Genomic DNA, 15,407 nt, shown 5'->3' with positions numbered 1-15,407 from the left:
ACTTTCTTTCTTTTTTTTCATTATTTCTCATCTTGAAACACTTGGAAGCAAAATATGCCAAATCTTTGTAGTGTGTAGTGTCAAAATGTACTAATTTCACTAAGGCGGGCTGTGAGTTTACCAACAAGTGCGATTATAACCCGCTTCCTCACCAAATTTTAAAAAATGGAGCTTGTGTTTCCGCCCGGTCTCGAACCGGGGACCTTTCGCGTGTTAGGCGAACGTGATAACCACTACACTACGGAAACTGGAAAACGATAGTGCTTATCACTACTGATGTGATCTATTTTTGGCCATTAGCGGGAATTTGGGGGCGCTGTTGAGCCCCAGTGGATAGAAGTAAGAAAAAGAGTTGTGTTTATGTGTTTAATAGTTATGTGTTTGTGTTTAATAGTTGTGTGTTTATGTGTTTAATAGTTGTTAATGTGTTTAATAGTTGTGTGTTTATGTGTTTAATAGTTGTTTGTGTGTTTAATAGTTGTGTGTTTATGTGTTTAAAAGTTGTTTATGTGTTTAATAGTTATGTGTTTGTGTTTAATAGTTGTGTGTTTATGTGTTTAATAGTTGTTAATGTGTTTAATAGTTGTGTGTTTGTGTGTTTAATAGTTATGTGTTTGTGTTTAATAGTTGTGTGTTTATGTGTTTAATAGTTGTTAATGTGTTTAATAGTTGTGTGTTTGTGTGTTTAATAGTTATGTGTTCGTGTTTAATAGTTGTGTGCTTATGTGTTTAATACTTGTGTGTTTATGTATAAATTACAAAGGACAGCTGTGAACAAAACAGATCCAATGATCAGGTCAGGCTGCAGAAGGTTCTCCATCTGGTAGGTTAGGGAACATACTCTGTCCTGGTAGGTTGATTACCAGTTTGGTCACCATTTTCCATCTTTCTGTTGACTGGTTGTACCCGTCTCTTGCAAGCATCAGGATCCTTTTTCACCAATGGAAACAGGTAGAACACAAAAGGTGGATTGCAAGAACAACAGCCATACTTTGAACCATGTAAAGTACACAGCCTTGAGTACCACTTCTGTAACTGGTAAGTACTGTTAGAGCAAACTCTGCCCATCCTCTGACTCAGTGTATTGATGAGATCTGAAATGGGAAAATAAAATAAAATAAACATTAGTTTCTGCTTAACGTTTTGTAAAGTACGATTGTGTCATTTGTCTTGCGGGACCATTTGTGGGTGAAGCCCAAAGTCATGCTGCACAGTTGTGTAAAGTGATTGTTTTCTAGACTTTACTTTAAGTGTAAATAAAATGAATGTAAAGAACGCATTTAAACATTTAAATAATAATGTCTGGACCAAGTTTGAGCACAAATAGTTTTTGTTTTTTTTATAAATAAAAGACAAGTAATAAAAGTCAGCTTGAAACCATGCGTAGAATTCAATGAAAGGACTCCAAATTCTTAGTTTATTCCGACATGAACACAACACGGAAATAAACTCCCGACAAATACGAAGCAGTTCAACGTCATACGTACAGCAAAACGACTTGAATCGGAAATTTACCTAGTTATGTCTTATAATGTTACCTTTATTAATCACCGTAGTGAAATTATTGTCTGCATTTTCCCCGAGGGGTAGTAGTGGGCTGCTGACTTGCTCAACGTCCGACAGTGATCGGTCGGGTGAGAGTCAAACCAGCGACCCTCCGATTATAACCCGCTTCCTCACCAGAAATAAAAAATAAAGAACATGTTTCCGCCCGGTCTCGAACCGGGGACCTTTCGCGTGTTAGGCGAACGTGATAACCACTACACTACGGAAACTGGCTTTGACAAGAAATATTCTCTTTTTTTCTGGAAGTGATTAATGATCAATAACGTTATATTTAACTTTAAGTGTGTTATGTGTTTAATAGTTGTGTGTTTATGTGTTTAATAGTTGTATTTATGTGTTTAATAGTTGTGTTTATGTGTTTAATAGTTGTGTTTATGTGTTTAATAGTTGTGTTATGTGTTTAATAGTTGTGTTTATATTTAATAGTTGTTATGTGTTTAATAGTTGTGTGTTATGTGTTTAATAGTTGTATGTTTAATAGTTGTGTGTTAATGTGTTTAATAGTTGTGTGTTTGTGTTTAATAGTTGTGTTTATGTGTTTAATAGTTGTGTGTTTGTGTTTAATAGTTGTGTTTATGTGTTTAATAGTTGTGTGTTTATGTGTTTAATAGTTGTGTTTATGTATAAATTACAAACGACAGCTGTGAACAAGACAGATTCAACAAAGACAGGTGTTTACTTTAAGTAATTTTTTTGCATACTATTTGCATTAACCCTGGTCATTCATGTATAATTTCCAGCAAAACAACGGGAATTTTTTTTTTTTTTTTTTTTTTTTTTTTTTTTTTTTTTTTTTTGTGGAGAGACCAGGACTCGATTACTGGCACGCACGGGTTGCCACTCCCCCCATAACATGTTTCCGCCCGGTCTCGAACCAGGCTGGACCTTGTTAGGCGAACGTGATAACCGCTACACTACGAAAACTGACAATGACAGAAACATCCTCTCATTTCCCGGAAAATATCCCGAAATTATTTTTAATCACGCTGACCTACTGCACATGGACATGCGCCCTCTAGCGTCAGCCCCTTCTCCAAGCTCCACGTGCCGTCTTCTTCTTCTTTACTAGTGGTTGGCAAACAAGTGAAGGCGCATTTCCGCCTCCACTGGTCAGTAGTGTAAACCATTATAAAAAAAATAAATAATAATAAATAAAACGAGTGTGGTATTTAAACAAATATTTGTAACATTAGTATCTGGAATACTTTTGTAAGATCTGCCTGATGTCCAGTGTCATTTTGTTTTCTCTTTCCTTATATGTTTGCTGATTATTATGTGGTACTCATTTTTCATGCCTTTCTATAGCCTTAGCAAGGCATATTTTTTCAAAAGTTAAAAAAAAAATTGAGTTAGGAACATCATTAGATCCTAAAAACTACTGCAAATATAATTCACATACTTAAACAGGGCTAAGAAAGCAGTAAGGCACAAAAAATGACAAAAAACTAAAATGACCCAAAATCAAAAGTAAGGCAATAGCAAGGCATATTTTTTCAAAAATTTAAAAAAAAAAAAAAAAAAAAAATTGAGTTAGGAACATCATTAGATCCTAAAAACTATTGCAAATATAATTCACACATTTAATTAGGGCTAAGAAAGCAGTAAGGCACAAAAAAAAAAAAAAAAAACTAAAATGACCCAAATTTAAATTTTTTAAAAAATTAAAAAAAAAAAAATGTAAAAAATTGAGTTAGGACCATCATTAGATCCTAAAAACTACTGCAAATATAATGCACATACTTAAACAGGGCTAAGAAAGCAGTAAGGCACAAAAAATAACAGAAAACTAAAATCACCCAAATTCAAAAGTAAGGCTATAGCATGGCATATTTTTTCAAAAATTTCAAAAAAAAAAAAATTGAGTGAGGACCATCAATAGATCCTAAAAACTATTGCAAATATAATTCACATACTTAAACAGGGCTATGAAAGCAGTAAGGCACAAAAAAAAATAAAAAATAAAATGAGCCAAAAAATTAAAATGACCCAAATTTAAATTTTTTAAAAAATTCAAAAAAAAAAAAAATAATTGAGTTAGGAACATCATTAGATCCTAAAAACTATTGCAAATATAATGCATATACTTAAACAGGGCTAAGAAAGCAGTAAGGCACCAAAAATGACAAAAAACTAAAATCACCCAACATCAAAAGTAACGCTATAGCAAGGCATATTTTTTCAAAAATTTCAAAAAAAAAAAAAAATTGAGTTGGGACCATCATTAGACCCTAAAAACTACTGCAAATATAATGCACATACTTAAACAGGGCTAAGAAAGCAGTAAGGCACAAAGAATAACAAAAAACTAAAATCACCCAAAATCAAAAGTAAGGCTATAGCAAGGCATTATTTTTCAAAAATTAATAAAAAAAAAAATTGAATTAGGACCATCATTAGACCCTAAAAACTACTGCAAATATAATGCACATACTTAACAGGGCTAAGAAAGCAGTAAGGCACAAAAAAAAAAAAAAAACTAAAATGACCCAAATTTAAATTTTTTTAAAAATTTGAAAAAAAAAAAAAAAAAAAAGAGTTGGGACCATCATTAGATCCTAAAAACTATTGCAAATATAATGCACATACTTAAACAGGGCTAAGAAAGCAGTAAGGCACAAAAAATGACAAAACACTAACATGACCCAAATTCAAAAGTAAGGCTATAGCAAGGCATATTTTTTCAAAAATTAATAAAAAAAAAAATTGAGTGAGGACCATCAATAGATCCTAAAAACTATTGCAAATATAATTCACATACTTAAACAGGGCTAAGAAAGCAGTAAGGCACAAAAAATAACAGAAAACTAAAATCACCCAAATTCAAAAGTAAGGCTATAGCATGGCATATTTTTTCAAAAATGAAAAAAATGAGTTGGGACCATCATTAGACCCTAAAAACTACTGCAAATATAATGCACATACTTAAACAGGGCTAAGAAAGCAGTAAGGCACAAAAAATAACAAAAAACTAAAATCACCCAAAATCAAAAGTAAGGCTATAGCAAGGCATATTTTTTCAAAAATTTCAAAATTTTTTTATTTTTTTATTTTTTTAAGTAAGGCTATAGTAAGCCATAAAAATGAAAACAATTAGATTTTTTTTCTTCGATTGTGTGTAGGTAAGGCTATAATAAGGCATGGAAAAGAAACATTTATTTATTTATTTTTTTTATTTGAAGTAAGGCTATAGTAAGTATGGCTATAATAAGGCATGAAAATAAAAACATTTAGATTTTTTTTAATTTTTTTTAAAAGTAAGGCTATAGTAAGGCATTAGGATGAAAACTAATTTTTTTTTTTTTTTTTTTTTTTTGAAATAAAGCAATTAAGGCATAAAATGATTGATTTTTTTCTTTTAATTGTGTGTGTATGGCTATAGTAGGTAAGGCATGGAAATAGAAACATTTAGATTTTTTTTTTTGAAGTAAGGCTATAGTAGGTGAGGCATGGAAATAGAAACTTTTTTCATAAAATGAAAACAATTACATTTTTTTTCTTCGATTGTGTGTAGGTGATGATACGCGAGGGTCTACGAAACCTATCTGCCGAGATAAAGTCATTGGAAAAGACGCTGGAAAACTCACTGGAAAACCTACAGAGCGAAGCAAAGGTACTGAAAGAAAAGAATGAAAGAAATGCTGAAGAGATAAAATTGTTGAACGCCAGGGTTGAACAGCTGGAACAAAAGGAAAGAGAGAAAGATGTCATCATCACAGGCCTAAAGATAAAACCCAGGAGTTACGCGAGTGACGAAGAAACAAAATCGATTGAACAACAGGTCATTGACTACCTGGAGTCGAAGGACATTGTCCTGAACCCTGACAACATCAACTCCTGCCATCTCCTGCCAAAGAAAAATGATAACAGAGCTGTAAAAATAACCTTCACGAATATGAAATTCAAAGGAGAACTACTGAAGCAAGGAAGAAAGCTGAAGGAAACGAAGGTTTTTATTAATGAAAGCCTGACAAAAAAAATGTAAGCATCGCATGGAAGGCACGCCAAATAAAAAAAGGAGGAAAGATTCTAAAGACGTGGACAAGGAACTGCAGAATTTACATCACACCACTGGGAGAAGAGAACGGAAAACCAATCCTCATCAAAACGATGGAAGACTTGGGAAAATACGAAGGATCCACCAAACAACAACATTACTGATGGTAATCATGGATATGGACCCAGATCTATATAAACACTGGAAACAAAACTCAGACTGTGATTATTTTACGGAGACTGAATTAAATGTGGAAACCAAGAGTAAAAAAGGTCTGTCATTTATTCATTTCAATTGCTAGGTGGTGGTGTGATTAAGGATTACATTAAATTAAATTCAAAGTGTTTATTGTCATATGTGCAGTTAGAAACACGTTTTCCTGTACAATGAAATTACTACCTTGCTTATGAACTAAGATATAATAATGTGTTTATACAAGTTAAATCTATATATAGATATATCCAAAGATTCTTTTAAAAAAAAAAATTAAAAACGAATATATATATGAAAAATTAAAATCCAAATACTTAAATAATACAAAATCCAACACAAAAACAACAATGTTGCTGCAGCGAAAGCCAGGAAGACTCTGAATATTCCATATATATACGGATATAGATATACGTTATGTGAGTGTCACCACCACTAATGTTTTTGGAAAGGCAACCATTTACAGAACAATTAAAGCAAACACCTATAATAAACACGTAATATTTTTATGCTAACTTCAAAACTATTAAAATAGACGTGACATTGAACAACATTAAAAAAAAAACACAGTAATTGCACTTTCTTTCTTTTTTGTCATTATTTCTCATCTTGAAACACTTGGAAGCAAAATATGCCAAATCTGTGTAGTGTGTAGTGTCAAAATGTTAGGAATAATTTCACTAAGGAGGGCTGTGAGTTTACCAACAAGTGCGATTATAACCCGTTTCCTCACCAAAATTTGAAAACTGAAGACTGTAACCGCTACACTACGAAAACTGACAATGACAGAAACATCCTCTCATTTCCCGGAAAATATCCCGAAATTATTTTTAATCACGCTGACCTACTACACATGGACATGCGCCCTCTAGCGTCAGCCCCTTCTCCAAGCTCCACGTGCCGTCTTCTTCTTCTTTACTGGTGGTTGGCAAACAAGTGAAGGCGCATTTCCGCCTCCACTGGTCAGTAGTGTAAACCATTATAAAAAAAATAATAATAATAATAAATAAAACAAGTGTGGTATTTAAACAAATATTTGTAACATTAGTATCTGGAATACTTTTGTAAGATCTGCCTGATGTCCAGTGTCATTTTGTTTTCTCTTTCCTTATATGTTGGCTGATTATTATGTGGTACTCATTTTTCATGCCTTTTTATAGCCTTACCTCAAATTAAAAAAAGAGAGAAATCAAACTGGTTCCATGCCTTGTGTAAGGTTATATAGTAGGTAAGGCATGGAAATAGAAACATTTTGATTTTTCTTTTTTGTTTTCTTTTTTTTTTTTTTTAGTTTAAGACTATAGTAGGTAAGGCTATAATAAGGCATGCAAATAGAAACATTTAGATTTTTCTTTTTTTTTTAAACTTTATTAAGGTAAAGCTATAGTAAGGCATAAAAATGAAAACAATTCGATTTTTTGTGTGTGTAAGGCTATAATAGGTAAGGCTATAATAAGGCATGTCAATAGGAACATTTTGATTTTTCTTTTTTTTTTTTTTCAAAGTAAAGCTATTAAGGCATAAAATGAAAACAATTTGATTTTTTTCTTTAGATTGTGTGTGTAAGGCTATAGTAGGTAAGGAATGGAAAAAGAAACATTTTCATTATTATTTATTTTATTTTTTTCTTCCATTGTGCGTTGGCAAGGCTATAATAAGGCATGGAAATAGAAACATTTAGTTTTTTTTTTTTTTTTATAAGTAAGGCTGTAGTAGGTGAGGTATGGAAATAGAAAGGCTATAGTAAGCCATAAAAATGAAAACAATTAGATATTTTTCTTCGATTGTGTGTAGGTAAGGCTATAATAAGGCATGGAAATAGAAACATTTAGTTTTTTTGTATTGTTTTTTTTAGAAAGGCTATTGTAGGTAAGGCTATAATAAGGCATGAAAATAAAAACATTTAGATTTTTTTTTTTTTTTTTGAAGTAAGGCTATAGTAAGGCATGAAAATGAATTTTTTTTTTTTTTTTTTTTTTTTTTTTGAAGTAAACCTATTAAGGCATAAAATGAAAACAATTAGATTTTTTTCTTTTGATTGTGTGTGTAAGGCTATAGTAGGTAAGGAATGGAAATAGAAACATTTTGATTTTATTTATTTATTTATTTTTTTGAAGTAAGGCTATAGTAGGTAAGGCTATAATAAGGCATGAAAATAAAAACATTTAGATTTTTTTTATTTTTTAGTAAGGCTATAATAGGTAAGGCATGGAATTAGAAACATTTAGAATTTTTTTTTTTTTTTTAAGTAAAGCTATAGTAGGTGAGGCATGGAAATAGAAACGTTTTTATTTTTATTTTTATTTTATTTTTTTGAAGTAAAGCTATTAAGGCATGAAAATAAAAACATTTAGATTTTTTTTTCTTTTTTGAAGTAAGGCTATAGTAAGGCATGAAAATGAAAACTAATTTTTTTTTTTTTTTTTGGAAGTAAACCTATTAAGGCATAAAATGAAAACAATTTGATTTTTTTCTTTTGATTGTGTGTGTAAGGCTATAGTAGGTAAGGAATGGAAATAGAAACATTTAGATTTTATTTTTATTTTTTTTTGTCTTTTTTGAGTTAAAGCTATAGTAAGGCATGAAAATAAAAACATTTAGATTTTTTTTTCTTTTTTTGAAGTAAGGCTATAGTAAGGCATGAAAATGAAAACTAATTTTTTTTTTTTTTTTGGAAGTAAACCTATTAAGGCACAAAATGAAAACAATTTGATTATTTTCTTTTGATTGTGTGTGTAAGGCTATAGTAGGTAAGGAATGGAAATAGAAACATTTTGATTTTATTTTATTTTTTGAAGTAAGGATATAGCAGGTGAGGCATGGAAATTGAAACTTTTTTAATTTATTTTTTATTTTTTTTAAGTAAGGCTGTCGTAGGTGAGGCATGGAAATAGAAACTTTTTGATTTTTTTTTTTTAAGTAAGGCTATTGTAAGCCATAAAAATGAAAACAATTTGATTTTTTTTCTTCGATTGTGTGTGTAAGGCTATAATAAGGCATGGAAATAGAAACATTTATTTATTTATTTGAAGTAAGACTATAGTAAGTAAGGCATGAAAATAAAAACATTTAGATTTTTTAAATTTTTTTAAGTAAGGCTATAATAGGTAAGGCACGGAATTAAAAACATTTAGAATTTTTTTTTTTTTAAGTAAAGCTATAGTAGGTGAGGCATGGAAATAGAAACGTTTTTATTTTTATTTATTTTTTTGAAGTAAAGCTATTAAGGCATAAAATGAAAACATTTTGATTTTTATTTTGAAGTAAGACTATAGTCAGTAAGGCATGGAAATAGAAACATTTTGATTTTTTTTTTTTTTTGATTGTGTGTGTAAGGCTATAATAAGGCATGAAAATGAAAACATTCTGATTTTTCTTAGTAGTAGTAGTAGTTTTTGTTCCGACTTGATTTACTTTTTTGTTTTTACAACAAACTTGATTTTATCTCACACTCAGTGTTACAACAAAAAACTCTTGGATCTAAAAATATCAATGTCTACATTTGGCATTTTCCTTTTGTCATTCAAGGTTCCATTAATGTTACATAACCATTAATGGAGGATCACCTGGTGCCTACATGTCAATGTTTAGAATTTACCCAGTGCAAACTATCAAATAAATAAATCTCACAAAAAAAAACAAGTTTATATTTAAAAAAAAAAAAAAAAACGAGTAACTTCTTCAAAAATATTTAATAATTTAAAGCTAGAAAATAGCTCCAACACTCAAATAGAAGGAAAGTAGGCGACAATACGTGTTTGATTTAATTTATTTTACTGCTGCAAACAAATCTGCCAATAACAACATATTTTCTCAAAGAACATTTACCCTCACTGCCTGGGAGCAGGTAAACAAAGCATTTCCAAATACAATCACTTTGTCTGAAAAGAACGGAATAAAAGGGACAAAGCCAAAGTGCAGCGGCAAATTCAATTCATATGCCTCTTTAAGACTTTACAATTCGATGTCCAAAAAGTGCAAAATCCAGACAAATTTTTTTTTCATTCTTTAGTGGAAATGCATTGCTAACATGCTCTCAGTAGAGCCTTAACAGGGATACTTAGAGCAAAGTGCAATAGACAGGAGACACCTCCAATGATTTGTACCGATTGCTGAGGCAAAACGGAGGGATTGCAACTTTAACTCAGGAAATGATTACATTACCCTCCTCACATCATTTGGGATTTTAAGTCCTTTTACTGTACAGAACCTGCTCAGAAAAAATACCCAAGAAAGAAAGTCAAACTTGTTGAAGCAACACTGGAATAAAAAAACAGGTTTACAGAATTATCACAATTAACCACCAATCAGAAGGGCTTCATAGGATAGGACATTCTAACTGAGCAGGTATTAAGACTTTTGGACTGTAGTTAGTTAAGAATGAAGAGATTGTCACAGTGCTACAATGGAATACAACGTTGGAAAGCAGTTATTACTGATGTCAAACATCCTTCCCAGTAAAGTCTTTCATAGGAATGTAAAATATCCATATAAATGCATACATAGACAGCTTAAGACTTCTTTAATGTACAGACATATAAATAGCATTTCTATCAACATAAATGGCTCTGGGAGACACAGTTGTTAGATGCTATTGAACACTCGTTTAGATATCTTATACCCCCCCCATCCCTGAATAACACACATTTAAAAGCTTTATCTAAGTCGGCCACAGCAACACAACATTGAGGAGAGCTGATGGCACAGAATAAAGACAGAAACACAAGTGCAGCTGTAGAGAGTTGTGCATGGATATGATGGAATGTCGTCTGCGATGGTGGACTGGCGGTTTGCAGCGACAGCAGCATGCGACGACCCAATTAACACTCGATCTGTGACTGGAGCTGTCGGCGCAGAGTCAGGGTGCGCCTGTGGAGCTGCTGCATCTGCTGCATGCGATCACGCTGGCGGGCCAAGTTCTGGGGCATGGGGTACCGCTGGCAGCCGTACAGGAAGCGGTAGGGAATGCGGACGTGGCAGGCGGTGGCCCGACAACGGGGTTGAGGCATGGGGGGCAGGAGCATCCAACGCTTCCTCTCCGCACAGTAACGATACGCCTCTTTTCGGTACTGCTTGTCTACGTCGTCGCTGTTCTTCCAGCCTCCGATGATGAAAACGTCCTTGTCAAAGTGACAGATTGCGGCGCCCTCGATGCTGGTTACCTCCGGTGGTAGGCTCTCTAAGATCTCCTCAGAAATGCGGATGCTTATTTTTTGCTTGGCGACCTCATCGCGAACTGTGTAGCTTTTGGGGCAGCAGGAGGCTGTGTGATAGAAGTTAGTAGAAGCCACCGCCATCTGGAAGATGCAGTAGTTGTCAATGAGCGGTAAGGAGTCGACATCCTGCCACTGGCGGCTCTCCGAGTCATAGCGAGTGGTCACCGTCTTTAGTCCATCCTCATTGTCTGTATCCACTGGTGTACGGGCCGTCACGTACACGTAGCGGTCCTCGACGCTCACCGCCTTCACATCTCGCAGGATCTTCGGGGCCGACTCCAGATTGTGCCATTTGTCCTGCTCGGGCTCATACACGCTGACATCCTTAAAACCTGGACTGAAGTTGCCGTGGCCACCGATACTGTACAGGATGTCCTTAATGCAGGTTAGGCCGAAGGAATGCTTGCGTGTGGTTAAGTTGCTCACCTGCTCCCAGGTGTTGCGGTTGGGATTGTAACGCTCCACGGTCTTAGCGAAGCCTGGTTCCATTGAACCTGCCACATAGACGTGGGACTCCGTGGCAGCAATGGCGTGGCCATCCAGGTGGTTGTGGATGTGCGGCAGGTTAACCCAGCGGTCCTCGTAGATGAAGTAGCCCACGCACTCACTCAGGTAGTCCCCTCCCTCTGACACCCCTCCCACTACCATGATCACGTCCATATTCTGACCAAAACGGGGCTGAAAGGAGGTCATGTGTGAAGACCAGGACTCCATATCAGCTGACTTTAGATTTTCAAAGCGGATAGCATGACCCTCAACGGCCTCTGATACTAGCCGGAGACAGGCCTCGTTGGCTGCCACGAGTTGTTCATTTTTAACAACCCTGGTCAGATATGTGGGCTTGATTTGAGGCAGTCTAAGCAGACGGAACAGCTCCTCAAAGTAGCGGCTCCGCTCCTCTGGGTTCTTCTGCACCCACTTAACCACAGCTTCAAACAGAACCTCCTCGGAATCAACTGTGATCTCTGCATCGGACAGCCAATCTCGGACCAGGTGAAACGGGAGCGTGTAAAACTCCTCATCCTGGATAACTTTGTGGAAGTTGCGTCGGATCATGTCGGCAGCACGCAGCGCCAGCTGGTCTAGGGTGTACATGTGAGCCAGGCTGTGCACGGCCACACAGTTGGTGAGGCTCAGCTTCTTCTTGAGAAACTCTCCACAGAAATCTTTGAGCTGAACCAGAAGGAACCTAACAGAAGAGGAGACACAGGAATACATGATGATTATCTGCTGACATTCCTCATTCTCTTATCAACCTGATGTATGACAGTTTGAAGCAATAAATTCACCCACATCATTAACCTTTGACACTGCTCACCCTGTGCTGCTATGGGTTAAACATCAGGTGTCAAATAACACTTCAAGGGCCACACACGACCTAGTCTGACCTCAAGTGAGTCGGACCAGAAAAATCCATGTTTTTGTGAAGGAAAAAGAACAAATTCAAACAAAATCCTAAATGTCAAGCATTTGTTGAAAATTCCTTGACTTTGCAACAAATGTTCTCAAAATTTGCAATGTAATTCTGTGGGACAATTTGCGAGAATTTTCCAGGTTTTTAGAAAATAATTGCAATTTAATATCAATGTAAATAAGGTAGTGCTGCAAGTGCAACCCCCATCTTATTTTTTTTTTTTTTTTTTTTTAAAAGTCCAGTGTTTACTTTGAGCAAAATCTTCCAGCGGGCCGGACTAGATGCTCTGGCTGGTCAAACTTGGCCCTTTGGCCTTGAGTTTGACATGTGTGTGTTAATCTAACACAAACACGTGGGACTGTCACTAATATTAAGTTCCTTTGACGTCTCAAAGGAAAACATTTATGTATGGAATGCATTAAACAAGACAAGTTTATTTAAAACTTATTTCTTTAATTTAGAAACGTAATTTGTCAAATGCAGATAAATATGGTTTATTTGCTCGTCGTTCAACAGAAACAAATCTATTAATGATCCATCTGTGAACAAAGTATAACTGCAGTCATCTTTATTGCAGTCACTGGTCATTACCCAATGCACTTTTTTGGGCTGAAAATATATTGGCCTCCTACCAAGGCTATGAATTAAATTTAATTAGAAAGCAAAGCAGATTGTGATTTTCAAAAAGAGGACACGTCACTTACATTGTATTAAAAATATGCAATACAGTAAGCAAGTAAAAAAGTAACCAAACACTTTTTCTTTCTAACAAAGGCTAAAGAAAGAATCTGAAATCCAGGTGTCTCAACTACTAAAGAGTATTTGAGTAAAAGGGGAAGTGAATAAAATTCACCAATGACATGTTACCCAAGTTACCACAAGTGTCCTTTTAATATTACAATTAAAATACATATATACATATATATATATATATATATATATATATATATATATATATATATATATATATAGAAACAAATCTATTCGGGAGTCACTAAATACTGTTTCACTTCACTTATTTACAAAATGAAATTCTTTAAAATGAGTGTTATCATTATGCTCAGTTGTTTTTTTCCACAGTTTTCTGAGCAAAATGTTGTAGTCGGACAGAGGGGGTACTTGGATTCAGAAATAAAGAAAAATGGGATACTTGAGCCAAAAATAGTTTGAGAACAACTGCATTAGAACATCATAATGGATAAAAATGGGGGGGGGGTATATATATATATTTATAAAAGGCATTTTGTTTGTTTACAGACTGTTAGATAATTTCCCTCATAGGTTATGTCAAATGGATTAACTATATTAGAAATCAAAATGAAGGATAATGTGATCGTACCTGTCGGCCAGCTCCAGGACCTCGTGCACGTTGCAGGTGCTGACTCGTATCTCCCCGGTGTACATGTACTGGATGACACTCTCCACCGTCTCTGGGTCAGGCCCCAGCTCCGAGCTCCATTCCTTCATCTCCACCCGCCCGGACAGCGACTCCGAGAACTGTCCTCCCAGCAGCGGGGTGAAATAGTCGGTGGCCGCGGCCAGGACGGAGCGGTGTGCGGAAAACTCGCAGCTTTGGACGTTCCCTGTGGCCGCTCCGCTGCTGAAGGCCAGCGTCACATCACAGAACAAGCCCTGCTTTCTCTGCTCGTTCTGCCGCCGCGACAGCTCCGAGCAGTGCGACGACGACGTGAAATCTTCGGCCTCTTCCGCGTCCCCGTCCCCGGCCAAAGCTCCGGCTGCACCCGGGGAGCCGTTGCTGCAGCTCCGGGCTGGGTCCTCCGGGTTGGGCGCCGCCGCTGCCATTGTACCACCGCCACTGGAGGTGAGCAGAGGGGGAAACGAATGAAACTAGTGAAGGAGGGAAGGCGACATAAGCAGGCGCTCATACACGGAGCCGGAGCTGAGAGTGTCGTGAAGCACGTTTCGTGTTCGGAGCAATTTAAAGGGGAAGAGTACCTCTAAACTGCGTATGTCAGTGTTTCACAACTAGTAATACTCAAATAATAACAAGTTATATTTGGTTAAGTTAGAAACTAACAATTTACTAACTGTATTTTATCCAATAACTGGAAAAAAAGAAGAAAAATTAGATATTTTTGATTATCAATTGTATATAATTACACCACTCCACTATGGGAAGCCGAATCTAAAAACTCGGTCACTTTGAACAGCATTTAGCTCATTTTCTTCACATTTAGCTAATTTTTCTTTCATTTGAGACAAATGAATGTACAACAGCATGTTCTATATTGTTTAAAATGTGTAAACATGAAAACAAAAATCTAAATCCAGATGTTAAATCTAAAAGTATAATCTTAATGTTAAATGTTTGTCTAAATGTTAAATTGGTTGCCAAGTGTAAAGCTAAATGTTTATAAATTATACAAAGTGGGCTGGTCAGCGCCTGTCAATCACGAGGCCCCGCCCGACTTGGTGACCAATTTAACATTTAGATATAGAGTTAACATTTAGATTTAGGTTTAACATTCAGATTTAGTTCACAACTAGATTTAGGTTTAACATTCAGATTTAGTTCACAACTAGATTTAGGTTTAACATTCAGATTTCGTTCACATTTAGATTTAGGTTTAACATTCAGATTTAGTTAAAATTTTGATTTAGATTTTACATTCAGATTTAGAGTTAACATTTAGATTTAACTTTTACATTTAGATTAAAAATTTACAAAGTGAACAGGTTTTTACATTCGGCACCCCATACTTCACTGCGTTAATAAATTGTTTTTAAGATAAAGGCAATATATATTTTTCTCCATTGATAATAATGTGTCCGTGACCCATTTTTGAGTCCTGGTACTGGTGCTGATATTATACTTTTGTTTGATCATTTTCTATAAATGATGATGGTAACCACTTTTATGTCACTTGACCATAGAAACGTCTTTTAAAAAAAAAAAAAAAAAAAAAAGCTAATTTGATACATTTGTGAATACTCGTCTGCTTCGTTTCCTAGTGATTTAATCACATACGAACGAGGAACTAACTTC

General features: G+C 35.0%; 1 protein-coding gene and 2 non-coding genes across 3 annotated transcripts; all 3 read right to left on the bottom strand.

Moving 5' to 3' along the window:
• Positions 1-175: 175 nt before the first annotated feature.
• trnav-aac (transfer RNA valine (anticodon AAC)) lies at positions 176-248 on the bottom strand. The gene has a single exon. It is a non-coding gene; the product is annotated as a tRNA-Val (tRNA).
• Positions 249-1,702: 1,454 nt separating this feature from the next.
• Positions 1,703-1,775, bottom strand: trnav-aac (transfer RNA valine (anticodon AAC)). Its single transcript has one exon. It is a non-coding gene; the product is annotated as a tRNA-Val (tRNA).
• Positions 1,776-9,521: 7,746 nt separating this feature from the next.
• Positions 9,522-14,320, bottom strand: klhl11 (kelch-like family member 11). The gene is made up of 2 exons (XM_028454595.1): positions 13,740-14,320; positions 9,522-12,175 (listed from the first exon to the last, which is right to left on the bottom strand). Exons 1-2 carry the CDS (start codon positions 14,201-14,203, stop codon positions 10,591-10,593), a joined length of 2,049 nt encoding a protein of 682 aa, XP_028310396.1. The 5' UTR covers positions 14,204-14,320; the 3' UTR covers positions 9,522-10,590.
• Between the last annotated feature and the right edge of the window lie 1,087 nt (positions 14,321-15,407).

The sequence above is a fragment of the Gouania willdenowi genome, chromosome 8 (genome assembly GCF_900634775.1).
Source record: "Gouania willdenowi chromosome 8, fGouWil2.1, whole genome shotgun sequence".
NCBI lineage: Eukaryota > Metazoa > Chordata > Actinopteri > Blenniiformes > Gobiesocidae > Gouania > Gouania willdenowi.
Note: the sequence above shows the minus strand (reverse complement) of the source record. Positions and strands in the feature narration are given on the sequence as shown.